This window comes from Stegostoma tigrinum, chromosome 30, assembly GCF_030684315.1.
Source record: "Stegostoma tigrinum isolate sSteTig4 chromosome 30, sSteTig4.hap1, whole genome shotgun sequence".
Classification (NCBI taxonomy): Eukaryota; Metazoa; Chordata; class Chondrichthyes; order Orectolobiformes; family Stegostomatidae; genus Stegostoma; species Stegostoma tigrinum.
The window spans coordinates 1229189-1256642 of record NC_081383.1 but is presented as its reverse complement, the minus strand read 5'-3'; the positions used below and the strand labels follow the sequence as shown (position 1 = coordinate 1256642).

At 44.3% G+C, this 27454-nt stretch overlaps 1 protein-coding gene across 1 annotated transcript in view; it reads left to right on the top strand.

Moving 5' to 3' along the window:
* The window catches only part of cpamd8 (C3 and PZP like alpha-2-macroglobulin domain containing 8), a 160153-nt gene extending 136968 nt beyond the window's left edge, over positions 1-23185 (top strand). Inside the window, exons 38-43 of the mRNA XM_048560038.2 lie at positions 418-523; positions 1906-2016; positions 13648-13860; positions 14439-14513; positions 20623-20800; positions 22354-23185. Of these exons, the coding sequence (XP_048415995.1) occupies positions 418-523; positions 1906-2016; positions 13648-13860; positions 14439-14513; positions 20623-20800; position 22354 (684 nt within the window). The 3' untranslated portion in view covers positions 22355-23185. The remainder of the gene's footprint in view (positions 1-417; positions 524-1905; positions 2017-13647; positions 13861-14438; positions 14514-20622; positions 20801-22353) is intronic.
* Positions 23186-27454: the final 4269 nt, after the last annotated feature.

Below are 27454 nucleotides of genomic sequence, written 5' to 3'. Positions count from 1 at the left end.
AAGAGAAAGCATCAATATTTCAACTGTTTGATTAGAACTGAAACAGGCAGCAGGAAAAGGTATTTACCTGGGCACAGTTAGATGACCAATGCCAGGATGGTTGCAGGCAGGCTGTTGGAGTGTGTGAGTGTGGCACAGGTCAGACAGATATGGCACCAGGAAAGCAGGTCTCCTGGCAGGTGGGAGCAGCAGTAAAAGCTATCACTGAATCAAATTATCTAGTTGTTGTTTTATTGCTGCTGTGGGATCTTGAGGTGTGCAGATTAGTTGTCATGTTTCCTATCTAAGGACTGGCAAGTGCTTTGAAATATTATGGTTATAAAAGATGCCGTAGAAATGTAACTTTTCTAATTAATTCATTCAGTGTGGAATTAGGTAGAACGTGGACCTCCTAATTATCTCCCACTCTCTGTTCAGATTCCAAGCCAGTGTATGACCTGTGTCATGTTCTATGCGTACCGGGAATATATCATCGGGAAGACTGCTCCTGTCCCAGTCAAAGTGTATGACTACTATGAGCCAGGTAGGTTCATGCAGCTTGTACACAGGGCGGCTCTCTTGGTAGAGGTCTCCATGAATTGAAAATTAATCTTCACGACACAGCTTCCAGCAATTCTGCAGGAAAATCATAAGGGCTGTTTAAATTGTTGCCTAGTGATACAATATTTGTTTAGTTTAAAGAAAACACTATTTGGAAAGGGAGACATTGTTTGACTGGCAACCAAGTATCATCCAATTGGCTAAGGAAGAGTGCGTTTTCATTCTGGCTTGCTGTAGGAAGGCAGTACAGTGAGGATGAGCATGAACAGGATCCGGTGTGGGGAGGGGTGAGCCACCTGATGAAAGACTGCACCCAGACAGAATGAGCAACTGTTACCCAGTATATCTTGGCAAGTGTGATAATGGTAATTGGAATGGATTTGGGACTCAGTGTGAACGGTCCAGCAAACAATGACGACACTTTGCAGCAGCTAACAGCTGCTGATTCCCTGCAAGACCCCTGCCTGTCCATGGGAAATCAAGGACACAAACTTTCTCACCTTCTCAAGCATTTTTCTTTGTAAAATGTGCTGGAAATATGGTCTGGGATCCACTGATCATATGAAATAGAGCTACTTCACATACTGACCTGAAGTGATGAAAAGTTCCGTAATATCAAAAATTTAGGAATTATGCCAAAAAGTCTTATTTTCTAAAGTAAATGATTTGTTCTGTCGCAGAGATTATATCCGGAACCATTTTTCTTCTGTCACAGTCTTTCTGACAGTTCACACACAACTGATAAACTAGGAACTCAGCTAAATCTTACACAGTGTGATCCCAGACACAATCCACTGGACTGTGCGTGACTTTGGGGCCTGACATTTTAACCAGTGATCTGCATTTTAATCTCCTGACATCTGCAGAGTCAGGCAGTACTTAGTGAGAATACTTTTACATGTGGAACCCAGTGATGCTCCGATTTGGACAGATCAGATCCTCCAGACCCAGAGTTTAACAAATTACAGACAGCACATGAATGAAGGAAAAGGTTGTTAGTGAAAAGGGAGCAGCTTATCATTGTGAGTTAAGAACAAAGAACTTAAAGGGGTTTCAAGAAAGAACTGAACAGTTTCTAGTCAATAAATGGGAACCTTTTCTTTTACAGAACAATAAAATTAGACCTGGGGGATTTCAGTGGGGAGAGTAGCACGGGGGAATGTGTATGGTAGCACTTTATGCTTTGAACTAGGTGGATCTCTTACTGTGTGGATGGTCATAAAGAGCACTTTGGAAGATCACTCCATTAACACATTAAGTTGTTAATGATCCAGTCCGTGCTGTGCTGTGCTGGGGCCTGTGGGCTGTCTGTTTGGGTGAAACATATCAACGTGTAGATGAGATGTGCTGTTCTTGCTCCTACAGCATTTGAGGCAACCCGCTTTTACAATGTGAGTGAAGTGAGTCCTCTGGCTCGTGAACTGTGCGACGGGACGACATGTAACGAGGTAGAGAGCTCAGCCAATCAGTGGATAGGTATGTATTCAAATCTGATCAAGAATTCAAGAACTATGGCCCAAAAAGTCTTGTTTCCAAAGGAAATAATTTATTCTCAGAGCCAAAGGGAGGCAAATGCTGTTTCTGTTTCCTCAATGAGTTGCTGTAGTGCATCTAAAGAGCATGAACGTTACATCCTTGGTGTGTTGTGAAGCAGTAGATATTGATTCCATTGGAGGAGTCTCGGCCAAATTCTTCAGCACAGAGGGCTATCAGTGCTGGGTCTTTGAATATGTTCAAGGCTGAGATAAACAGATTTTTAGTCAGGAAGGGAGTCAAGGGTTATGGAGAAAAACAGGAAAGTGGGGGAGGAATATCAACCACGATCTCATTAAATGGCAGACCAGACTGAATGGCCTACTTCTGCTCCCATGTGTTGATTTTAAGGTTTTATAGTTTAATGAACTGTTTTGCTCCAGAGCTGTTGCACCACCTGTCCAGGTGAATGGAGAATATCCATCCCATTCCTGATTTTGGAGACGGTGAAGGAATTGGGGATAGCAGGTGAGGCTCCACCCAGTCTCCTTTCTGTATTGTTCTTGTCGATGTGGTGCAATAGGGACATCGGAGCAGGAGAAGGCCAGTCAGTCCTCAAACCTACTCTACAACTCTAGTTCAAAATGATAATTCAATCAAAGCTATATTCCTGGGCTATGCTTATTTCCTTTGATGTCATTAGAAACTAGAAACCTATCGATCAATCTTGAATTTATTTAATGACTGATCTTCCACGGTCTCTGGGGTCGAGAATCCAAAGGAGTCACAACCACTGAATGAAACATTTGCTCCTCACCTCACTCTGAGTGGCTAGTCCCTCATCCTGAGACTGTACTGTCTGGTTCAGGGCTTGCCAGCTGGGAGAAACATCCCTTCTGAATCTACCCTTTAGAGAGCCGATAGAATCCTTACTGTGTGGCAGCAGGCCCAGGCCCTTCGGCCCAAGTCCACACTGACCCTCCGAAGAATATCCCACCCAGACCCATTTCCCTACCCTTTTTCCTTGTAACCTACCTAATCTACACATCCCTGAACACTACGGGCAATTTAGCATAGCCAATCCACCTAGCCTGCACATCTTTGGACTGTGGGAGGAAACGGAGCGGAAACCCATGCAGACACAGGGAGATCTTGCAAACTTTATGCAGATTGTCGTCCAAGGTAGGAATTGAACCCATGTCCCTAGCATTGTGAGGCAGCAGTGCTGCCACTGAGTCACTGTGCCACCCCAAAGTGAGGAAGGCCTTCGTCTCTGGGTAGTTTCGAACCACCAGTCTTCTGGTTACCAGCCAAATGTGCTAATCTATTGTGGCATAGAGATAGCCCTCTTATGATTCTATAAAATTTCATGAGATCAACATGTTTGGACCTGTTCATGTCTCGGTCGGTTCAAACCCCTAAACTGTTCATGATGTGTCAGTTTGGTCCATTTGGCTCTGATGGTGCAGATGTCAGTCAAGGGAATGTTGCTAGATGTATTCTTCATCAAGTAGTCACATCTGGCCCTGGAGTAGCAAGAACTGTACTCAGCATTTCAGGTTTGTCTGTTGACTGCATCATGATGAAGGGAATTGTGAATGTAGCTGCAGTCTAAAGGATCAATTAACAACCACAGTCTATAGGGTTCTTGTGACACAGTGGTAGCACCCCCACCTGTGGGCAAGGAGACCCAGATTTAAGTCCCACCCACACCAGCAATGCATAATAACATCTCTGAACAGGCAGATTAGAAAATATTTATATTTTGGGGCTGCAAAATCCCCGGTTCATGTCACACCCACCCCAGACAAATATCACAATATGTCTGAACAGCTTGATTAGGATATCCATCCCTACTAACCCCAGATGAATTTTAGTATTTAAAAACCCCCGTAAACTACAGTTAAATCTTAGCAAAAAAATGGAAAAAAGAACCCCCGTTCTGGGCTTTATAATAGTAGGAAGGTCATTGATGAAGCAGTTAGAGATGGTTCATCTGAGGGTCCTTCTTTATCTGCTTCTTTTGCCATTACTGATGGGATCCATTCCGTTTTCTCTTTTAGTTGAACTTTGCAGAGTTTTCCAGTGGTTTACAGCTGGCAGATTTTTTTTTAAGAGGTTGTTCAGCTTTAAACATGTTATGTAGGACACCAAAAATGGGAGAAATAACTGGGCTTTTCTGAGAGAAAGCGAGAGAGAGAGAGAAGGTTGGGTGTTATTGTGGCAATCTAGAAGCTTTCTATTGTCCTTCTTTCTGATGTCAGCCCATAAATTTCTAGACTTATTCAATTTCACAATGTATCCAGGTGGTATTTGAACTCAGTGACTGAATACTATACCCATGGTTAAGATGATGTAAAGTTAGAATCTATCACTTGGACTTTTGGAGGTCTCTTTTTTTCAGATAAGGCAATAAAGCAAGGCCTTTTCTGCTATCTAAGGTGGATCGAAACAGACACTCATGTCCTAATACCCCAACCATCACTACTAAAAACAAATAATCTGGCTGTTTATGAGAACTTGCTGCACATAAAATGGCTGTTGTGCCTCCAATATTGCAAGAAAGACTACATCTTTCATTTGTCATAAAGTATTTTGGAGCATTGTATTTATAAGTACCTACACCACCAAACCTGTATCTCAAATATTGGGCGTGCAATAAGTTTCAAGAATGTCAAACCCATCCTTGGAATTGCTGTCCCTTAGCTGCTGGTTTCAGGCAACTGACTGCAAACAAACATAAGACCAGAAATTCGAATTATCTGGACCTCGTGCTGGTAAAGTTGAATCCAGTTTGTACTGCAGCCCTGTCCCCAACTAATTGCTGGTCAAACCATATGCACGGCAATTACAATTAGAGCTTAAGTCCTTGTGGATCTCTAAAGTGCTCTGTGTTCATAACTACTCAGGTAAATGGCACCTCCACTTGGCTGAAGAGTATAATTACAGTGTGACAAGTTTACATGCACAGTTACCATTGGAAATGTGAACAAAGGACTTGTATCGGAAGAAATGTACTGATTCTAGTCCATTGACAATCAGTGCACTTTGACACAGTGACAGACTCACAGCCCTGTCCCCAACAACCCTCCTGGGTTCCTGATGGTGAACACACATCTGGGAATGGGCCTCTGTGCAGCTGCAGAAAATTCATGATGAAGCCTAGTTAAAGCTGAGCAAGAGGGAAGTTTGTACTATCTCCCCAATCCCACCCACCCCCCACCTTCTCTAATCATTGCCTGAAGATCTTGGTTAACAAGTCAGGCTGCTCCTGTACAGACCTGTTCCCTGAATCCATTGATAATTTACAGCTAGTCTCCTTGAGAAGCAAGCTGTCAAACCAGACCCCTCTCAGCATGTTACAGCCTGAAGGCAGTGTCTCACTGAGAGATTCATTTACAAGGCGGGTTCAGACCTCCTGTTCACAGGTAGTTTATAGCGTAGCCTGGTGATGTTTTGTGGTATTCTGGTTTCTTTTAAACTTACCTCATAGCTGTCAACTGGGAACTAATGAAACACAGTCCTTTTGTAATAACTACAAATTACTGCTGGCTTGTCTATGACTGCCTACAGTCAGAACATGGCATTGTTGCAGAATGAAAGGGGCATTCATTTCGAAACAAACTCATTAAATTCACAATAAAAGCACAATGTGGTCTTCAGTCTTCAGGCTCCCTTCCCCTGTAGTCAGTGCACACTGGCCCCAACCTGTGATACCAGGTAGCATGGTCCAGGCTTAATGCATCAACGTTCCTCCCTCTGGCACTTTTGTTAGTTCACAAAGACAAAGAAGTCCAGATTCCAGTTGTCAGCCTGGGTACAAGCCGGACATCAGAGACTGGGGCATGTAACCCAGTGCAGTACTGAATAAGTGTGCTTCGATAACAGTGACACCTATCTGTTGAGATGCTACCCCAAGGTCTTGTCTGCTCCTTCAGTTGGATGGAGGAGAACAGCACGGGGTGTTTCCAGTCTCTTGGACAATATATAGTTATAGAGTCATGCAGCATGGAAACAGACTCTTCGGCCCAACTTGTCCATGCCAACCAGGTTTCCTAAACTGAACTAGCCCCATTTCCTACATTTGGCCCATATCCCTCTAAATGTTTCCTATCCATGTACCTGTCCAAATGTCTTTTAAATGTTGTAATTGTACTCGCCAGATCATTGTCAGGCATCTGCTCAAGAGAATCTTGCTGAGCACTTATTTACTGGCACAATTATGTTAAAATTGTCACTGTGTTTCAAAAAGTGGCTTGTTGGCTGTGACGTGCTTTGGAGTGTCTTGCAGTTGTCATAGGTGCTATTGAAATGCAAAATCTTTTGGTCTCCTTTGTGCTGGCAGCTCTCTGAGTGCTCAGTGGGACGTGGAGCGTTGAATCGGCCAAGGTTCCGGTTCCTAATCTGTGCCCAGTGACCTTCAGCCCCCCTCCTAATGTTGGGAGTGCAGGATGAGTTCTGCTCTGCTGTCTGCAGGACACTGGTCTAGCGAGAATAGGCACTTAACGAAGTCCTGGTGGATTCAGCCTCACCTTCCAATGAAATCAACAACAATATCTTACATTTATATTGCGCGTTTAATACAGGGCAATGTCCTGAAATGCTTCTCAGGCATGTTCTAAGACAGCATTCATTGCTAATCTACCACAGGAAATGAAGGACATTATCAAAGAGGTAGATTTAGCCAAAAGGAGGTGCTTCTAAAGAACTGTTTAAAATGGGGAGAGACTGAGACAGAAAGGATTAAGAAGGGAAATCCAGAGCTTGGGACCCAAGCAGCAGCAGGCACAGCTACCAGCAGTGGGACCATTAAATTCAGCAATGCTCAGAATTGGAAGGAACACTAACCTCGCAGAGTTGTGGGACTAGAGGGGCAACAGAGTAGGCACAGCGTGGTGCCTCAGTAGGATTTGGAAATAAAGATGAAAATTTTCAAATTAAAGTTTTGTCAGTGGTGGGGGTGGGGGTGGTGGTGGGGGCAGGGGAGGGAGTGCAGGTCAGCGAGTACAGGCCTGGGGTGGGTTTAACGGGATTTGTTTTATGCAACAGAGGGAGAGGTCTCTGGAAATTAAGTGCATTCCTTGGTAAGTGAGCTGTCACGCACCTTAATCTCTTCCGGAGGGTCAGACTCAAAGCAAGTCAGTGCCGGGCAGTGCTGAATGCAGCTGCCCCAATGATGTAACCAAGAAACTTTAGTTAGGTTTTAGAAATGCCCCTTGGGCATAATATAACAGTTCCTGTTGGCATGGTAACCACACTGCTCATAATAAAAGAATCAACAAATACTCTCTCTTGTAACCTCGAGATTTCCGTCACCAATTGCTAACATCTTTAAAACAGACAGACATTTCATTCCCTCTTGTATTGCATCTCCAACAGCACCTTGCAAACCCATAACCACTTCCATCTAGAAGGACAAGGACAGCCAATACATGGGAACACTACCCCCTGTAAATTTCCTCCAAGCCACTCGCCATCCCGATTTGGAAATATATCACCGTTCCTTCAGTGTCACTGGGTCAAAATCCTGGAATTCACTCCCTAAGGGCATAATAGGTCAACCTACAGCACATGAACTGCAGCAGTTCGAGAATACAGCTCAGATCTCTTTCATGACGGCACAGGCGTTAAACCCTGGCCTGGTCAGTGACACCAGTGTTTCACAAATGAATAAAACAAAGCTGCAAAATAGAGGTTCTGACCTTGGAGGAGATGCAGAGCAGATTCAGCAGAACGAAACTGGGTTCTTAAGGGTTATATGACAAGCTGAACAGCCTGTTCTTGTATTCCCTCGAGTCAAAAAGATGAAGGGTAGATCTAAACAAGGAGTTTAGGTTTAAATTAGATCCAGGTCATTAGAGATTATGTCAGTCAAAGGGGAGTGGAAATCTGGAACTCTTTCACCTTTCCCACACACATATAAACCAAAAAGCTGTGGATGGGTGTTTGAGATTTGTAGCTTTCATAACTGCGAAAGAGAGATTTTTGTTGGATAAAATATTAAAGCCACAAGCAAAGACCAATTCCAGCTGACACCGGTTGCCCCCTTGAGCCAGTTTGTGTGAAAATCTCGGCTATGAATCTCAACGGCTGATCTGACTACGGGAGCTTTGTGAACATGTCCAAAACTAACGTTAACCTCACACTCTTCACCGGCTATAGAGATAACAAAGTGTAGAGCTGGATGAACACAGCAGGCTAAGCAGCATCTTAGGAGCAGGAGAGCTGACGTTTTGGGCCTAGACCCTTCTTCAGAAATGGGGGAGGGGGAGAGGGTTCTGAAATAAATAGGGAGAGAAGGGGAGGCGGATCGAAGATGGATAGAAGAGAAGATAGGCGGAGAGGAGACAGACAAGTTAAAGAGGCGGGGATGGAGCAAGCAGAGGTGAGTGTAGGTGGGAAGGTAGGTCTTTACCAACTTCAGCTGATTCATCAACATTTCCTCTTCACCATGGAGAACATTTAGGGAACATTCATCATTGTATCATAAGATTTAGGGTAACACTGGAAAAAGATAATGGACTATTTGGAGTTTGGATAATTAACTAGGGGAGAGGCTATTTCAGTAGGCTCAAAACAGAGCTAGGCCAAAGGGACTGGAACTGAAGGTTGCAGCACTAAACTGTCGCTGAACAATGTGATGGTTCAGGGATAGCCAATATATAATCTATCCAAATGGCAAGGTAGACCAAATAAATCCGGAACTCCCTGGATACCAAAGGAGAGAGAGATTAAATAAAAAAGAAAAAGTGTATTTATGACAGGTGTTAGTTGGAAAATTCGGTTCAGAACCAACCTGAATACGAAATATTCACAGGGGAAGTGAAAAATCAACATCAGCGAAAAAGGATTATGAGAAAAGCATGGCAGTTAACATAAAAGGAAACTCCAAAGCCTTCTGTAAGCACACAATAGTAAAAGGGTCGTAGAAGAAGGAAAAGGACTGATTAAAGAACAAAAAGGTGATAAACAAATGGAATCAGAGGGCACGGCCGAGGCATCACATGAATATTTCAATTAGCCTTTACTGAGGAAGTAAATGTTAGCCTGATAATGGTGACAGAGGAGAAAACTCATTCACAACAGGAGGAGATTTTGGAAAAGCTTTCTTTAGAGTTGATGAGGCACTTGCCAAAAACAGATGCGATGCATCCATGGATATTGAAGGAAGTGAGAATGGTACCGATAATAATCTTCCAACCCTCCCTGGATTCTGGTGTTGTGCCGAAAGACTAGAAAATTGCAAACATTCCTTCCATATTCAGAAAAGGATAAAAGGAAAAACCCGACAATTACAGATCAGTCAGTTTAACTTCAGTAGTAGGGATACATCTAGAAACAATAATTTGGGATAAAATTAATAGTCATATAGAAAGTATGGGATAATTAGGGACAGCCAACATGGATTTCTTAAAAGAAAATCATGTTTAATTTGTTAGAGTTCTTTGAAGAGGTAATGGAGAGGGTTGATGAGAGTAATGCTGTTCATTTGGTGTTCGTTGACTTCCAGAAGGTGTTTAATTCAGTGCTGCACTTCAGAATTGTGGCAGAGCTTGTAATTCATAGAATAAGAGGGATGTAGCAACATGGGATACAGAATGAAGGATAGGAAACAGGAATGGCTAATGGATATGTTTTGGACTTAAGGCAGGTTTATCAGGGAGTTCCCCAGGAGTTGGTTTTGATTTATATTAACAATCTCAACCTTGGTGCAAGGGACAATTTCAAAGGCTGTGGGCAATATCTTGGGAGAATTCTAAACTGTAAGGAGGACATTGTAGAATTCCAAAAGGACGTAAACAGGTTGGTGGATAGGTAGCACATGTAGTTCAGTGCAGAGAGGTGTGAGGTGATACATTTTAGTAGAACCAAGGGAGACAGTGTAAAATTAAGGGTATCACTTTAAAGGATATGCAGGAACAGAGACCTGGGAGTTTACGTGTTATTGACAAAAAATTCTTTCACACAGAGGATCGTGGGTTTTGGGAATGCACTGCCTGGGAGGGTAGCTGAGGTGGGTGTTGGGAATGCACTGTCTGGGAGGGTAGCTGAGGTGGCAAACCCCTCAATCCCTTTTAAAAAGTACTTAAATTAACATGAAGTTTCATAACATTCAAGGCTATAATGCAGGAATGTGGGATTAGTGTAGATTAAGTGTGTTTTTGATAATACAGACTTGATGGGCTGAATGGCCTCTTCTGTACTGTATGATTCTAAGTCTTTAAAGTTAGCAAGACAGGTAGAGAGTGAATTTAATAAACCAGGGTAATACCCAGATTCATTAACAAGGGCATAGAATACAAGGGCCGGGTCTATGTTCTATGTTCTATATGATGCTGAATCTGTATAAGACACAAGTTAGATCTCAGCTGGAATGTTGCGTACAGTTCTGGGTGCCGCAACACAGGAAGGATGTCAATGCACTGGAAAGAGTAGAAAGGGGATTTATGAAAATGGTGACAGAAGGAAAGAAGAGTTAACAAGGTGTGGAGCTGGAGGAACGTAGCAGGCCAAGCAGCGTCATAGGAGCAGGAAAGCTGATGTTTCGGCCTCAACCCTTCTTCAGAAATGGGGGAGGGGAAGAGGGTTCTGAAATAAATAGGGAGCGAGGGGGGAGGCAGATAGAAGATGGATAGAGGAGAAGATAGGTGGAGAGGAGACAGACAGGTCAGAGAGGTGCGGATGGAGCCAGTAAAGGTGAGCATAGGTGGGGAGTTATGGAGGAACTTTGGTTATGCAGATCGATGGAGAAGTTGAGACTGTTTTCCTTGGAAAGGGAAAAGCTGGGAGAAGACAGGATTAATGTTTTCAAAATCATGCGAAGTCTACACAGAGTAGATAGGGAGAAACTGTTCCTGCTCATAAAAGTATCAGGAATCAGAGGGCACAGTTTTAATGTGTTTTGAAAAGGAAGCAAATTTGAGATGAAAGAGAACTTTTTCACTTAACAAGTAATTAGGGTCTGGAATGCACTGCCTGGAAATGTGGTGGTGACAACATTCCAGACGGGCATGGATTTCAGGGAAAAGGCAGGAGAACAGCACAATTTATCTCGCTTAGACTGCATGTCCAGACAGGATGAGCCACATAGCTCTAATATGCTATCTCATGCCACAATAACTTGTTGATTCTGAAGAAAGCAATGGAAATGTTTACCAATGAGAGCACAATGTTCAGCAACATTTGCGGCTCTTCAGAAACTGAAGCAGCCCAGCTCTAAATGTTGCAAGATCTGGACAGTATTCAGTTTTGGGCTGTCATTTGGCAAGTCACACAAGTGAGATGCTATTATTTTCTCCAGGCAGACAGACTGAATCTCCCACTACCAACATTCTGGGATTACCATTGACCAGAAACTGGGCTCACAATTTAAACACAGTGGCTACGCGATTAGGTGAAAGGCTAGGAATACTGTGATGAGTAACTCACCTTCTGACTCCCCTGTCCACCATCTACAAGGCACAAGTCAGGAGTGTGATGGAATGCTGGATGCGTGCAGCCCCAACAACACTCAAGAAACTTGACACCATCCAGGACAAAGCAGCCGCTTAATTGACACATGCACAAACATCCATTTCCTCCACCACCGACGCTCAGTAGCAGCAGTGTCTACAATTTGTAAGGTGCACTGCAGAAACTCTCAAAGGCTCCTTCAGCAGCACCTTCCAAATCCACCATCTAGAAGGACAAGGGCAACAGGTACATGGTAACAAATTTCTCTCCAAGCCACTCACCATCCTGACTTGGAAATGTATCACCAATCCTTCAGTGTCAAAATCGTGGAATTCCCTCCCTAAGGGCATTGTGGATCTACACACAACACGTGGACTGCAGTGGGTCAAGAAGGCAGCTCACCACCACCTTCTCAAGGGCAACTAGGGATGGGCAAGAAATGCTGGCCTGACCAGTGACGCCCACATCCCATGAAAGAATTAAAAATGCTCACCCGTTTCAAATGGACCCTCTATCCCGTGACAGAATGTGGATGAGAAAGAGTTTGGCAATACTTTGGCACACCCTGAGAATGCTATAGAAATGCAGTAATTGCTTCCTGTTCCATGTAGCTTGGAGTGAGGTTTTAGACAGGGCATTGCTTGACCTTACTGTTGATACTCTGTCAATGTTCTTTCCTCTTGGGCACTTGTATCTTGGGCTAAAGGAGGGAGAATGGGTGAGTGGTTATCAAGCTACCAGTGACAATGACAGTATGAGTTAGACTAGGGAATGATCACAGAATTTATGGAGCTGATTTCTCATCATCCCCTCAGGAGCAGCATCTGAGGACACAATATCAGTTTCCACATGAAAGCTGATGCCATCCAGCTCCACTCATGACTCACTCACTCAGCCAATCCAATGCTCCTGATTGTCAGATTATTTGTTCAACATCAGATAGGCTGGAATTTCCTCCAATTAAATCTTCTGAAGCTGAATTCAGCCTCTTTGGACCTGCTATAAATTGCAGTCTCTTGCCGTCATTGCTCTGGCTGGTAACTTGAGAGGTTGCAGCAGCCTCTTCATGACCATGGTGAGCTGACCAAAGAATCTCTCTACATGTCCGCACTATCATTAAGTCTGCCCATTACGTCATATTCTCCAGCTTGCCTCAGTTCATCTACTGTGGACACCCTCATCCATGCCTTTGTTACCTCAAGGCTGAACTATCCCCAAGACTGTCAGGGCTGCTGTCCCACATTACACCCTCCATGGCCTGCATCATATCTACCCCCAGATCTTGTTTCCTTATTGCCCCATGCTCTCTCACCTACATTGATACCCATTGATTAAAATTCTCACATTTATTTTCAAATGGTCTTGGTGTAGTGATAATATCTCTGGAGTGAACTCCAGCACTTGAGCCTAATGTTCCGGGGACATGGTAGATGGTGAATTTGAATTCAATAAAATCTGGAATAAGAAGGTGATGTCATGGCGATGTTATAATCATTGTCGATTGTCATTAAAAACTCATCTGATTCACTAATGTTCTTCAGGGAAGGAAACTGCCATCCTCACCTGGTCTGGTCTATATGTGACTGCAGACTCACAACAATGTGGTTGATTCTTAACTGCCCTCTAGTCAACCCAGATGGGTAGTAAATGCTGCCTGTCCAGGGACACCCACATTCCATGAATGAATAAAAACGTTCTCCCTCCCTCCCTACTACTACCTCCAGTCCTACAACTTCCCAAAATCTCTGTGCTGATCCAATTCAGTTTAATCTCTCTGCCATTGGTAGCCAGGCTTTCAGCTGTTCAGTCCAAAATCCTGTATTTACACATCTCTCTGTCTATCTCACTCTCTTCCCCCCTCCCCAACCCCACTGTTCCCCACTCTCTGCTCTTTTAAGTTGTACATTAAAATAAACCTCCTTGACCAAATTTTTGAACATGTCCCAATGTCACCTTGTGTGGCTCAGAGACAAATGTTGTCTAGTAAACTCCCTCTGAAGCACTTCGGGATGTTTTATTACATTAGCAGCACTATTTCCATGAAGGTTGATGTGTTGGAGCCCAGCCTATCACCTTAAGCTGCTTACATGGTTAACCTGGTCCATCAAAGGGTTAAAGGGCATGCTGTTTAGAATGATTTGGGCTGTTTAGCTTGTTTAACGTCTCTTGCATTTATTCTAGAGTTTGTCCACTCTGGGACCTGTAAGAATGTATATGACTGTCTGGAAGAGGAACGCCATGAACTATGCACATGTTATCGTGACTGTGGCTTCGATGGAACCCCTGTTTGTGGCTCTGATGGGATTCTTTATCAGAACCAGTGTCAGATGGAGGTGGCAGCTTGTCGAAACAACACCAGAATTGAACAGGTCACAGTGTCGCAGTGCAGCCCCAGTAAGAGATCTTCTGATTCACTTTTTTTGGTTTAAATAGCCATGGCAGAGGAACCATCTTTTTACCTTTGGGCCCTGAACTCAATTTAATCCAAACCATGGAATTGAAGGTCACAATCAGCTGGCGCTTGAGTGTCAGCAATAGAATCAATAAGACCCACTAAATACTGACCACCTGAAAAGATGGGTTTGCTGTCATTCTCTGAGTCTGCTCGTCTCTTTATCACTCCGTCTGACTGGTATTCTTTCTGTCAATCCTTCTGGTTGTCTTTCTCTCCGCCTCTGCTTCTCTACCAGTCCGTCCTTTTGTGTTTTCTCAAATGTAATTGTGTCTCCTTCTGTCTCTCTCTCTCTCTCTCTTCCCCCCACCACCGTCTCCCACCTCTTTCTGTCCCTCCCTGACTCACACTACCTCTTACCTTTCTGTCTCTTTCCCTTCCCCTCTCCCCACTCTCTCCCCCATCCCTGCCCTCTTTCTCCCTCTCTGTACAGTGGATACAGGTGAGCTCTGTGTTTGATCTTTAAGGTAGGCGTGCCACAGGATTAGGTTTGACATTTGCCTCTTGTTTCTTCTCACAGCGGAGAGTGTCCCTCCAGAGACTGAGTCGGTGGTGTCGCCAGTGAAGTTGGATTTCACAGAACTGAGACAACCAGGTAATTGTAAACCACAGAGTTTGAGCTTGTGGTCAGGGTCTCAGTGGGACCGGCAGCTGCTGAATGCCTCATTGGGCACTGGCTGTGTGCCCAGACTGGGGTGGACCAGCTGAGGGCTTCCTGTGATTGATCCCAGAAATGAGGCTAGAGCTTGCCTGTTGCCCCCCAGATTATTCCCCCATGCACACAGCAGCCATGCCAACCCATTGAGCTAATACCAGTTTCTCCCCAGGGTAAAGCTTGCATCCAACCTCTGTCCCCAGGGTGGAGCTCAGCTCCATCTCTAGGACGGTTATCTGCCACAGCAACAAAGCATTCTTTGTGAGCAGTTGCAGCCATTTTGAAATAAATCAGACAATAAATGTATTCAAACCGTGCGATTACAGCTGAATGGAAAGGCTGGGGATGTTGGGATTGTTCCCCTTGGAGCAGAGGGGGTTAAAAGTAGTTTTAATGGAGTAGTCACAAAGGGTTTTAGTGTCGTTAAAAAGGAGAAACAGTTTCCTGTGACCAGAGGGACACAGATGGAAGAGAATCAGTAAAAGAACCAGAGAGAGTTGAGGATCTTGTATTACACAGTGAATTCTTATCATCTGGAACGCAGTGCCTGAAAGGGTGATAGAAACTGATTTAACAATAATTTTCAGAAGGAAAATGGAGAGAAATAGTTGAAATGTGGACCATGGGGAAAGTGCAGAGGGACTCAGACTATTTGGAAAGCTCTTTCAATGAGCCAGCAGAGGCAGAAAGGGCCAAAGGGCCTCCTGCTTTGTATGAAACTCAAAGACAGTCGGAATCCAGCTGTTAACATGAACGGATTGTGTGTTTGCTTGTGGGAGTTGTGAGGCTGTGCCTGACTGTACCGTCAGTAGCTGCCTCTCCATGTGATATTTAAGTAATAATCGTTCTCATCCTGTGGGTTCTGGTGTGGAAGCATGGAGTCTCTTCAGTGTTCCTTCAATCCCTTAGTTAATCTGTCTCCACTTGCGCAGTTCCAGACACTCTTTTAACCAAACCCTATCAATTTGAACATTTTAAAAGTGTCCAAAAACTTTTGTTGTGAGTAGGTGGAAAGGAAACAATGATTAATTTAAAGGGATTTTTGCTTTTTTTCTTGGGATAATTACATTGCATGTAAACGCTGACTCTAAACTATTCTTTTTAAAATATCAGTCAAAACTCTGATCTAATAACAGTTTCACAGAACGATAGCTCCTTCAGAACATATTCTCCGCGTTTCTTTGAAAATATCTTCACAAAGCACTGCCCAGCTTTGTCATCACTGGCAGATATATCCAGATGTGCTGTCTGGCATGGAGCCATCTCACTTGCTGTGGCACTGGGGTTAGGGGCATCTCTGAATCCACTGACAAGCCTTGGTGAGTTGTTGCAGTGCAATCTTATAAATGGTACACACTGGTGCTACTGATCACCAGTGATGGAGGGAGCGGATGTTTTTGGTGGTGGCCCATTGAGCAGGCTATGTCCATACAAACATATGAATGAAGTGCAGAACCAGACCTTTCTAATCCTCAAGTGCTGTCTGTCTTTCAGTATGTTCATGGCTCCTCTGATGGTAACCTCAAATTCACATTATCGCCTAGCCCTGATCATCTTTCATTCTCTCGATTAACAAGAATGTAGCTCCGTCTGCCTTAAAATTACTCACAGACTCTGCTTCCACCCCTTTTTCAGAAAGAGCGTTCCAAAGGCTGAATAAAAACCGAAAGAACTGCGGATAGTGTAAATCAGGAACAAAAACAAATTTTCTGGAAAAGCTCAGCAGGTCTGGTAGCATCTGTGAAGGAAAAAACAGAGATCACGTTTCGGGTCCAGTAACCCATCATCAGAACTGTGGTTCTGAGGAAAGGTCCCTGCACCTAAAACGTTAACTCTTTTTATTCCTTCACAGATGCTGCCAGTCCTGCTGAGCTTTTCCAGCAAATGTGTTTTTGTTCCAAAGGCTGACCATCCTCAGGACAGAAAAAAGTGCCACATATCTGTTTTAAATGGGAGCCCTTTATTTTTAAACCCCAGTTCTAGATTGTTCCACAAGAGGAAACATCTTTTCAACATCCACCCAGTCAAGTTCCTCAGGATCTTGTATGTTTCAAGTAAATCGCCTTTGACTCTTCTAAACACCAGAGGATACAGGCCCAGCCTTTAGTCTTTTCCTCATCAGGCAATCCGCTCATCTCAGGGATTTATCTATTAAACTGCCTTCAACTGCTTCCTTAAATAACTTCACCAGTCCTGCACACAGATGCTTGACATCAGTACTCTGTACAACTGAAGCATAACCTTCAGTGGCCACAAGAGCTGGTCAGAGACTAGGAATCATGTGGGACTTCCTGAATCCCAAAGCCTGTCCACCATCCACAAGGCACAAGCTAGGAGTGTGATGGAATGCTCCTCATTTGCCTGGATAGGTACAGCTCCATCAACACTCGAGAAGCTCGACATCATCCAGGATAAAGAAAATGGTTAGTGTACAGGTAATGAGCAACTAATGAGGAAGGCTAATAAACTGTTATAATCTATCACATGGTACAATATCTGTGTGGCCTATGAAACATTAACAATCAGAGCCTGATAAGAGCAATGCTGAGGTGATCAAAGTGAGGGGGGTGGGTAGGGATTAAATCAAAATACAGTTGGAGGGAGAAATAAAACTCTGCAGCCCCCATGATGCCCACCTGTCCCTAAAGGCATTGACAGCATTAGTGGACATTATGTGCTCCCTCTCCAAGGATAGTCGGGCTTGAACATAACTGCAGAAGAAAGGCAGGCAGTTGGCAGGGACAAACCCCTCTATTGCTTGCTGTCTGGACCGGTCTATAGTCAGCCTGGCCAGGCCCAGGAGCAGACCCACAAGGAAATCCTGTGACCTGCCTTCACCCCTTTGCATTGGGCGCCCAAAGGTCAGGAGCATGGGGATGAAATGCAACCAAAAACATTGCAAAAGTTTTTCCACATCATCAGTGAACATTCCCAATTCTGACCTTATGATGGAGGGAAGATCGCTGATGAAGCAGCTGAAGGTTGATGGGCCTAAGACACTACTGTGAGGAACTCTTACAGAAATGAGATGACTGACCTCCAACAACACAGCCATCTTCCTGTGTGCCAGCTATGACTCCAACCAGCAGATAGTTTGCCCCCGATACCCATTGACTCCAGTTTTGCTAAGGCTCCTTGATGCCATACTTGATCAAACGCGGATTTGATGTCAAAGGCTGTTGCTGTCACCTCACCTCTGGAAATTTGTCCATGTTAGATGGAGAAACTAAGCTATAAGGAGAGACTAGATAGGCTTGCGTTGTTTCTTTTAGAGCAGGGAACGTTAAGGGGGGGCACATGACTGAGGCATATAATATTATGAGGGGCATGGACAGGGTGAGTAGCGAGCAGCTGTTCCCCTTGTGGAGGTGTCAATCACGAGAGGTCATAGTTTTAGGATAAGGGGCAGGAGATTCAGAAACATTGAGTCTGCACCAGTCCCATATCCTTCAATGTGCCAAAAGACCTTTACGAGGCTGTATGAATCTGTGTTTGAACCAAGGCTGTAATGAGGCCAGGAGCTGAGTGACCCTGACAGAACCCAAACTGAGCAGGTTACTACTGGGTGCTAAAAAAACAAAAGAATTGCAGATACTGTGAATCAGGAAAAAAAACCAAATTGCTGGAAAAGCTCAGAAGGTCTGGCAGCATCTGTGAAGAGAAAATCAGAGTTAACGTTTCGGGTCCGGTGGCCCTTCCTCAGGGTTCTGCTTGATAGCACTATTGATGACACCTTCCTTCACTTTACTGATGATCGAAAGTGGACAATGGGATGATAATTGGCTGGGTTGGATTTGTCCTGGTTTTTGTGTACAGAGCAAATCGCCACATTGTTGGGTAAATAGCAGTGATGTAACTCTACTGGATGAGCTTTGCTGCAGGAGTGACAAGTTTGGAGCACAAGATTTCTTAATGGTACCAGAGTGTAAATGGAGAGATACAAACATCTTACAGTGAAAATAATGAGAAGGCTGATGAAATATTGCCTTTAATCCTGCAACAACTGCATTACAACAGGTGTGAATGATATACTGGAGTGAAACCTCTGGTCAGACCCTCTCGGGAGGCTTCAGTTCTGGAACCTGCCCTTCAGGTAGGAGATATTGGCCTTGGAGAAGCATGGGTTAACCAGAAAGATGAAAAAGTTAAATTATAAAGGCAAGCAAGAGTGTTGATGTCATCAAAATGTTTCAAGTGATGAAAAGGGATGCATTGGATAGGGTCGTTAAGAAGGCTTTTAGCATTCTTACCTTCATTGCTCAGTCATTTGAGTATAGGAATTGGGAAGGACATTGGTGAGACCGTTTTTGGAATACGGTGTCCAGTTCTGGTCGCCCTGCTATAGGAAGGATATTATTAAGCCAGGGTGGGGTTCAGAAGAGATTTACCAGGATGTTACCAGGTATGAAGAGTTTGAGTTGTACAGAAAAGCTGATAGACTGGAGCATGGGAGGTTGAGAGGTAACCTTACAGGAGTTTATAAAATCATGAGGGGTATAGATGGGGTTAATGTTAGTTGTCTTTTTTCTAGGATAGGGTATTTCAAGACTAGTGGGCACATTTTTAAGGTGAGAGAATGAAGATTTTAAAAAGATGTGAGGGGCAAATTGTGTACACAGTCGTTCGTGTGTGGAATGAACTTCCAGAGGAAGTGGCAGATGTGGGTACAGATACAATGTTTAAAACTCATTTAGATAATACATAAATAGGAAAGGTTTGGAGAGACAACAAAATGTGAGGCTGGATGAACACAGCAGGCCAAGCAGCATCTCAGGAGCACAAAAGCTGACGTTTCGGGCCTAGACCCTTCATCAGAGAGGGGGATGGAGTGAGGGTTCTGGAATAAATAGGGAGAGAGGGGGAGGCGGACCAAAATTTGGAGAGATATGGGCAAAGAACAGGGAGGTGGGACTAGTTCAGTTTGGGATTATGCTTGGCATGGACTTGTTCGACTGAAGGGTCTGTTTCCATGGCTGTATGACTCTATGACTCTGCGATACCAAGAAACTGTTGCTTCTTTTAGGGGTGAGAACAGGAGGGGGCAAAATGTTTAAAATTCAAATCAAAAGTGTATGGTGCTCTGGGAGCAGGTACAGAGCTCAAGCCTTCTCCAAAAGCTGTGAATGCTCCAGATCAGCCAAGACATTCAGATTTGTGACTGATGGCAGTGAACATTGCTGTAGTCCCTGAGGCTCACAGGCTGCTTCCTCAGGACAGAGAGAGGGGGACAGAGACAGAGAGAGAGAGCAGCATTTGAAAAAAGTCTAATTCTGATGATGATGTTTGAGATTAGGGTCACTGCTGAAATACTGTGTTCATGAGAGACAGAGCACTGTCCATACAGTTCCTTCAACTCAGCCAAACAAACATCATGTGTAAACACACGCCATATTTACTCGGAACTGCTTGGTGCTCAGGCTCGTCCTGTTGACTGTTTTACAGCATTTCCCATTTTGTTGTTACACCTACTCCTCACTGAAACTGTTAGCCCCTGAGCTGTAGCATGGGCACCACCTGGGGTTCAAGAGCACACACTGCAACCATGCAAAATACTGAGGGACATCTTCACAGAATTGTGGCTTTAATTTCAGTATGAAATATACTTTAAAAATGGCAACTAATCAATGCATTATCAATGGTCTGTTTTGTTAAATCCCCATCTCTCTAACAAATTCACTCTACCATGATCTCTCTCTCTTACTATATACTCTGTCTCTGTTCCTGTTCTCCCCCTCACAACTTTCCTGCCTTCCTCATCTTTCTGTTGCATTATGGCTCTCTGCCTCCTTCCTCCTCCTGTCACATTCCTTTGCTCCTAACCTGTATTGATCTCTCCCTCAATCCCTTTCCAATTTCTATTCCTCTTTATGCTTCACTGTACCTCCTATTTGTCACTATTTCCTTTCCCAATCTCTTCCACTCTCACTCCAACAATCCTCTTCCTCACTCTCTCTCCCTCTCCTCCTCACATTCACACACCTTCACTTTCTCTCCTCTGATATTCGTCTGTCTTTCTGTCCTATCCCCCTTTCCTGACCCTCTGTCACAGACACTGTCACCATACCACAAGCGGAACTTTCCTATTACTCCTATGGAATGAGTTATGAGTACGATCCGGAGTTTGTGTTCGATGTGGACGATGGGTCTGAAATGAATGAAGATCAGAGGGAGGGACTGACCCAGGGAGAAAAGGGAGAACAGACAAAACCTTCAGTGAAAAGTGAATGGTAAGGGCCTGAAACAATTAGCTAATATCAGTCCCACACTCTCTGATGTGGATCCTACTCAGCTGTTCAAACTCTATGTCTCTATACCAGTTATTTGAGTTTTGAGTAAATGTGGAGAGTGGGATCAATGTGTATGCCTGTGAACACTGAAACATTTCTTTCTTTCTCACACCCAGGCTCTTTTACACCTCCTCTGACTTGCTCACGTGATGTATTTTTGAAAGGGTTCACCAGGATTCTAGTTTAGTAATGCACCACCAGGTTTTGCTATAATCTGCTAAAGCTCATCTTACCCATTCCAGGGGTGGCCTGGAATTTAAAGATCATTTCCAGCTTCTTTACTGCAAACTATCTTCTTAAAACCATTAAACCCATTTGCTCCCCCTATCTCCTCACCCCAATAATCAACACCCTGCAGTGGATCCTTCATCCTGCTCCTTGGTAACAGCCTGTCTTTGAGCCAGTCTGTTTGCAGCCTCAGTGTCACACTAACAGGAGCTTCTGATCTTATAACAGTGTCATCACGAAGTTCCATCTCCAGTACATCATCTGACTTCACCTCGGCTCATCTTCTGATGAAGCCATCATCTGTGCTTCATTTGCCCTGAAGACTTGATTATTTCAACTTATCTGCATATCCTACCCACTGTAAACTTGTGGTCACCCAGAACTCTGTTCCACAAGGATTAGCTCATGCTGAGTTTAATGTGACCTTTGCCCTGCCCTGATTTCTTTCAGATTCTCATTATTACTTTCAAATCCCTTCACAGCCCCTTACTATCTCCATTCAGGGAGGTGATGGTCACATGGTATTATCACTAAACTATTAATCCAGAAACTCAGCTAATGATCTCAGGACCAGGGTTTGAATCCCATCATGGCAGATAGTGGAATTTAAATTCAGTAAAAATCTATAATTAAGCATCTAGTTAAACTATCGCTGATTGTAGCGGGGTAGAAAAGCCTTTCTAGTTCACAAATGTCCTTCAGGTAAGGAAACCTGCCACCTTTACCTGGTCTGGCCAACGTGCAACCCCAGACCCACAGCTATGGGCAATAAATGCAGGCCCAGACAGCATCCCTTGAATGGCTTTTTCAAAGCTGCACAACCCACCAGAATAGCTGCACTAATTCCGGCCTCTTTAACATCCCCAGTTTTTTATTTTGATGCCAGTGGTTTTAGTTGTCTCGGCCCCAAGCTCTGAAGTTCCGTCCCCCGTTTCAAATTCCTCCTCTTCTAAGATGCTAGAGGGATATGGGCCAAAATGCTGGCAAATGGAAGTAGATTAATTTGGGATGTCTGATTGGCATGGACAAGTTGGACCAAGGGGTCTGTTTCCATTTTGTATGACTCTAGGATGCTACAGTATTTCTCTTTGGCTAAGGTTTTGGCCACTTGACCATCTCTCCTTGGCTCTGTTATGTTTCATTTGAGAACTTTCCTGTGAAGCAGTTTGGGATGTGTTATTACTTACGGTGCAATCTGAATGTCGCACTTATGTGGAGTGTGCTCTGAATGTCTGATAAACCCTTATGTTTTTCATCCCTACCAGATTCCCAATGTCAGACCCAGGATAAGGAGCAATGGGAGAGGATGGATGTGTGTTTATTCGTTACAAAGGAGCGAGCACTGCTGCTGAGGACAACACGATATTATCCGCACCCAACTATTAAATAGACTAGACATATTTATCCTTTAGTATTGTTTAAACTGAGCAGGCACATTAGTGGAATCTGGTATTTATATTTTGTAATTATGTGATCTAATCTTCACTCTGATATTTATAATTTGTGTTTTAGTTAAAGCCCCTCTTGTTGTGGCTGTTTCTCGTAGAAGCTGGGTCAAAGGTCACCTTCCTAAATGTGTATTATTTAATTTTTTTAATTATTTACAATCTGTTTCCGAGGGAGGATGATTGTGCTCGAGAGTGGAGCAATGAACTGCCTGCAGCTTTTGTGCAGACCTCTCCAAAGCAAGGTACCAGCGCCCCCCGCCCCCGCCAAACACCATCAGCTCCTGGCCCTCCTTCCTTGTCTAACACTCTTCCCTCCCCGACTTTAAGCAACTAAAATGCAGTTCGCTGGTGTTTTTTCTCTCTTCTTGCCACCATCACACCACCCATGCCCCCCACTTCTGAATCCTAGTCCTAACATTACAGTCATTACTCCCCACCCACCCAAGGCTGTCCTGTGTTGCTGCCGGAAGTTGCAGCTGAGCTCACATTGGGAGTGTGACTGTGGGGGTGATGGTCCCCAGGAGTGAACAGCTGCCTCTGTCTGGGCTTACATACTCGATGTGCAGTGGAAGGAACGTGGTGTTAGGGTTGTGTGGAGTTGAGGGCATCATATTTTCCAATAATAAAAGTGACAATCTTCCCAAAAACATACCGACTCCAACTTTTATTCTGTGTCCATACCAATTCACTTTTCATCTGCATCCAACACGTTGACTTCCTGACCATCAATATCAGAAAGGGTCACAGCAACAGGAGAACGCGTTGACTTCCTGACAGTCAATATCAGAAAGGGTCACAGCAACAGGAGAACGCCATACAGCCCATTGAAATTGCTGGACCAGTTAGATTGTACAGGATTTACAGCTCAACTGCACCCTTGCGCCCCTATATTTAACCTGCTATAATCACCTACATTGACACCTTGTGGCACTGAAAACGTCATTCAGTGGATGGAACACAGCGCAACTTCCCATCATTAGCTCCTCTCCTAAGCTGCCTTTTTAAATAGGGCATCCAAATAATCCCACTGCCCCTCTTTTATCCCCTATTGTGTTGCCATTTTTTTCTTCAAATATTTATCTAACTCGCTTTCATTCTAATGCTAAGTTCATCTAATTCTAAATTTATCCCTTAAACAAACATCCTGGGGATTACCATTGACCAGAAACTGAATTAGGCAAGTCATATAAATGCTGTGTCTGAAAAAGCAGATCAGAGGCTAGGAATCTTCCAGCAAGTATAAGGCAATATTCCCCACTTGTGTGAATGGATAGTTCCAACTATCCTCAAGAAGCCTGATACCATCCAGGACAAAGCAGCTGTTTAATTAGCTCCACGTCCATAAGCAGGCACCGCTAATGCTCAGTAGCAACAGTGTGTTTTATCTACAAGATGCACTACAGAAGTTCACAAAAAAATCTCAGACAGCTCCTTCCAAACCCACAACCACTTCCATCTAGAAGAACAAGGGCAGCAGATGCATGGGAACACCACCCCCTGCAAGTTCCCCCATCCTGACTTGGGAATATATAGCCATTCCTCCACTGTTGCTGGGTCAAAATCCTTGAATTCCCTCCCTGAGGGCATTATGTTTGTCTTTAGACCACAGAGTGTAACAGTTTGGCAGCTCACAAACATCTCCAGAGCAATTAAGGATAGGCGATAAATGCTGATCTAGCCAGGAATGCCCCATCCTGCGAAAGAATTTTTTTAAAAAGCTTTTCGTACTCTGCCCTAATATCACTTAGTGTGACTCAATATTAAATTTTATTTGATATCTGCTCCTGTGAAGCATTTTAGGATGTTTTACTGTTAAAATCACCATTTAAATAACACTTCTACATTTGTCTTCAATTTCAATCTTCCAATTTCATCAATCATTCACATCTTTCTGAAGTCTTATCATACCCTTTGTGTTAATTTTGAGTTTTCCATCAACTGAAAAATTTGAAATATAGTTCTGACTATACAAGTTACTACTAACCCCATGAATTTCGTTTTGCCAATATCTCTCTGTGGTTGTAATATGTCCTTTTAAAAGCTTTGTCCATGTGAATGTGAGTGGATAGACCAGATCCATTGCTGGAGGGGAGCAGCGGAGAACGCTGGGTCCAGGAAGTAACTGCAATCCTGCTGTCAACCGCAGCAAGTGACGGGCCAAATTCCCCCCATCAAGGGAAAATGGAGGAGTTTGAGGAAGTCACTTTAGCTGAAATCTTTTCAGCTGGATTTGAGCTATTGGAAAAGGGGGTTGGGGTAAATATCTGTTGGTGGAGTGACCCCTTGCCCGGGCTCAGTTGGTCCAGGCCAAAACGTGGAGAGGGTTGGCTCGTTGCAGCCCAGACTCTCCTGCAGCTCCCACTGCTGGGAGAAAGGTGAGTTATAGTGAGGAGGAGTATCTTCCAGGGAACATTGCCCAGTCCTCCTGAGGGTAAGGAGCTGGACCTCTCTGGGGAAGGGTCCTGTTGCAGGGTGTGGCCTCAGGTACACTGGTTTCAGTAGCCAACTCTGCCTGTTGCCAATTAGTAATACTTAGCAACCCGTTTGGTTGCCATTTTGTTTTTCTGGACAGTGATGAGGGATGGGCCATTTCCCCTCATAATATGATGCAAGAGTCAACAAGAATCCACAGCGAAGATACCTTCACCCTGCAAGAACTTAGTGTCATAGCAGTGAGGGTTAGAATCACCCTGCCAGAGGGTGGGGAGACTCTCACTGGAGTACAGGGTCTCCATCCCTCTCCTGAAGAGGCTGACCATGACTGGGGTACAGGACACTTCCTGTCCTGAAGGGACTGACTCTCACCAAGTTGTGAAGAAAAGTTACTACTCTTGAAATGTTAATTCTGTTTCTCTGCCTGCAGATGCTGCCAGATCTGCTGAGTTTCTCCAGCATTCTGTGTTTTTATTTCCAGTATCCACAGTGTTTTGCTTTTATTTCAATGTAATTGATGGATTTTGATTTCACTGATGGTCAAACACTGAAATCCCTGCCACATTCCCAACAACATTCAATTTGGGGATCAGCCTTTCAACAGTGAAGCAGTGGCTGAACCTGAACCTCTCTCACTTGGATCCAAACATCACCTCAGTGGGGACAGATAATGGGAATTGCAGATGCTGGAGAATCCAAGATAACAAAGTGTGGAGCTGGATGAACACAGCAGGCCAAGCAGCATCCTCCCTGCTCCTGAGATGCTGCTTGGCCTGCTGTGTTCATCCACCTCCACACTTTGTTATCACCTCAGTGGGGTTTTGTCAAGTGCACTGTCTTTCGTCCCAGTCATAACACTGAGGTTTTATTTATGGCCGCAAGAGAAAGCAGTTGGGGTGGGAATAGGAGCAGGAGCAGGCCATTTGGCCCTTTAAGCCTGCTCCATCATTCAATATGATCATGGCTGACCACCCAGGTCAATTCTGTGTCCCCACTTTCTCCCCATACCCTTTGATCTCTATATCCCTGAGAACTATATTAGTTTCCTTGAAAACCTTGAATGTTTTAGCTTCAAATACTTTCCGTGACAGAGAACTGTACAGGTTCACCACTCTTTGGATGAAGAAATTTCTCATCATCTCTATGCTAAGTACAGAGTGTATGTATATGTTTACAGTGTGCCCCTGGTTGTGAACTCGTTAGTCTTTGGGAACATCCTTCCTGCACTTGTTCTGTCTCGTTCTGTTAGAATTTTATGAAATCCCTCCTTATTTTTCTAAACTCCAGTGTATATAGCCCTAACCAATCTGGGTTCTCTTGATATGTCAGTCCTGTGATCTCAGAAATCAGTCTGTGAAACCTTCACTAGACTCACTACATCACCAGAACATTCTTCCTCAGGAAAGGAGACCAGAACTGCACCCACTAGTCCAGGTGTGGTCTCATCAAAGCCCTGTATAATTACAGTGAGACATTCCTGCCCCTGTAGTCGAAACCTTTCATGATAAAGGCTAACTCTATCCTCACCCTGCTGCACCTGACACCTTAACTTCAGTGACTGATATACAAGAATTTCCCAGTCTATTGCAATACAAATATTAATTCATCTGGAACAAAACAGAAGTTGCTGGAAAAGCTCAGCAGGTCTAGCAGTATCTGTGAAGAAAAATCAGAGTTAACATTTCGGGTGCAGTGACCCTTCCTCTGATTTTGTTACCAAAGTGGACAACCTCATATTTATCCACATATTCTCCATTTGCTCACTCACTAAATTTGCCCAAATCTCTGCACCCACAGCTCACCCTTCCAACCAGCTCTGTGTTTGAAAACTTGGGATAATGCATGTAGTTCTCTCATCTAAATCATTAATGTATTTTGTGAACAGCACAATATCGCACTGATCCTGCAGTACCTCACTAATCATTGCGTGCCATTCAGAAAATGACACTTTTATTTCTTCTTCCTGTCCCGCAGGCCCGACCAGTCCCCCTCCACCGACACTCTCATCCGCCTAGCTGAACTCGTCCTCACACTCAACAACTTCTCTTTTGACTCCTCCCACTTCCTACAGACTAAGGGGGTGGCCATGGGCACCCGCACGGGCCCCAGCTATGCCTGCCTCTTTGTAGGTTATGTGGAACAGCCCCTCTTCTGCACCTACACAGTCCCCAAACCCCACCTCTTCCTCCAGTACATTGATGACTGTATCGGCGCCGCCTCTTGCTCCCCAGAGGAGCTCAAACAGTTCATCCACTTCACCAACACCTTCCACCCCAACCTTCAGTTCACCTGGGCCATCTCCAGCACATCCCTCACCTTCCTGGACCTCTCAGTCTCCATCTCAGGCAACCAGCTTGTAACTGATGTCCATTTCAAGCCCACCGACTCCCACAGCTACCTAGAATACACCTCCTCCCACCCACCCTCCTGCAAAAATTCCATCCCCTATTCCCAATTCCTCCGCCTCCGCCGCATCTGCTCCCAC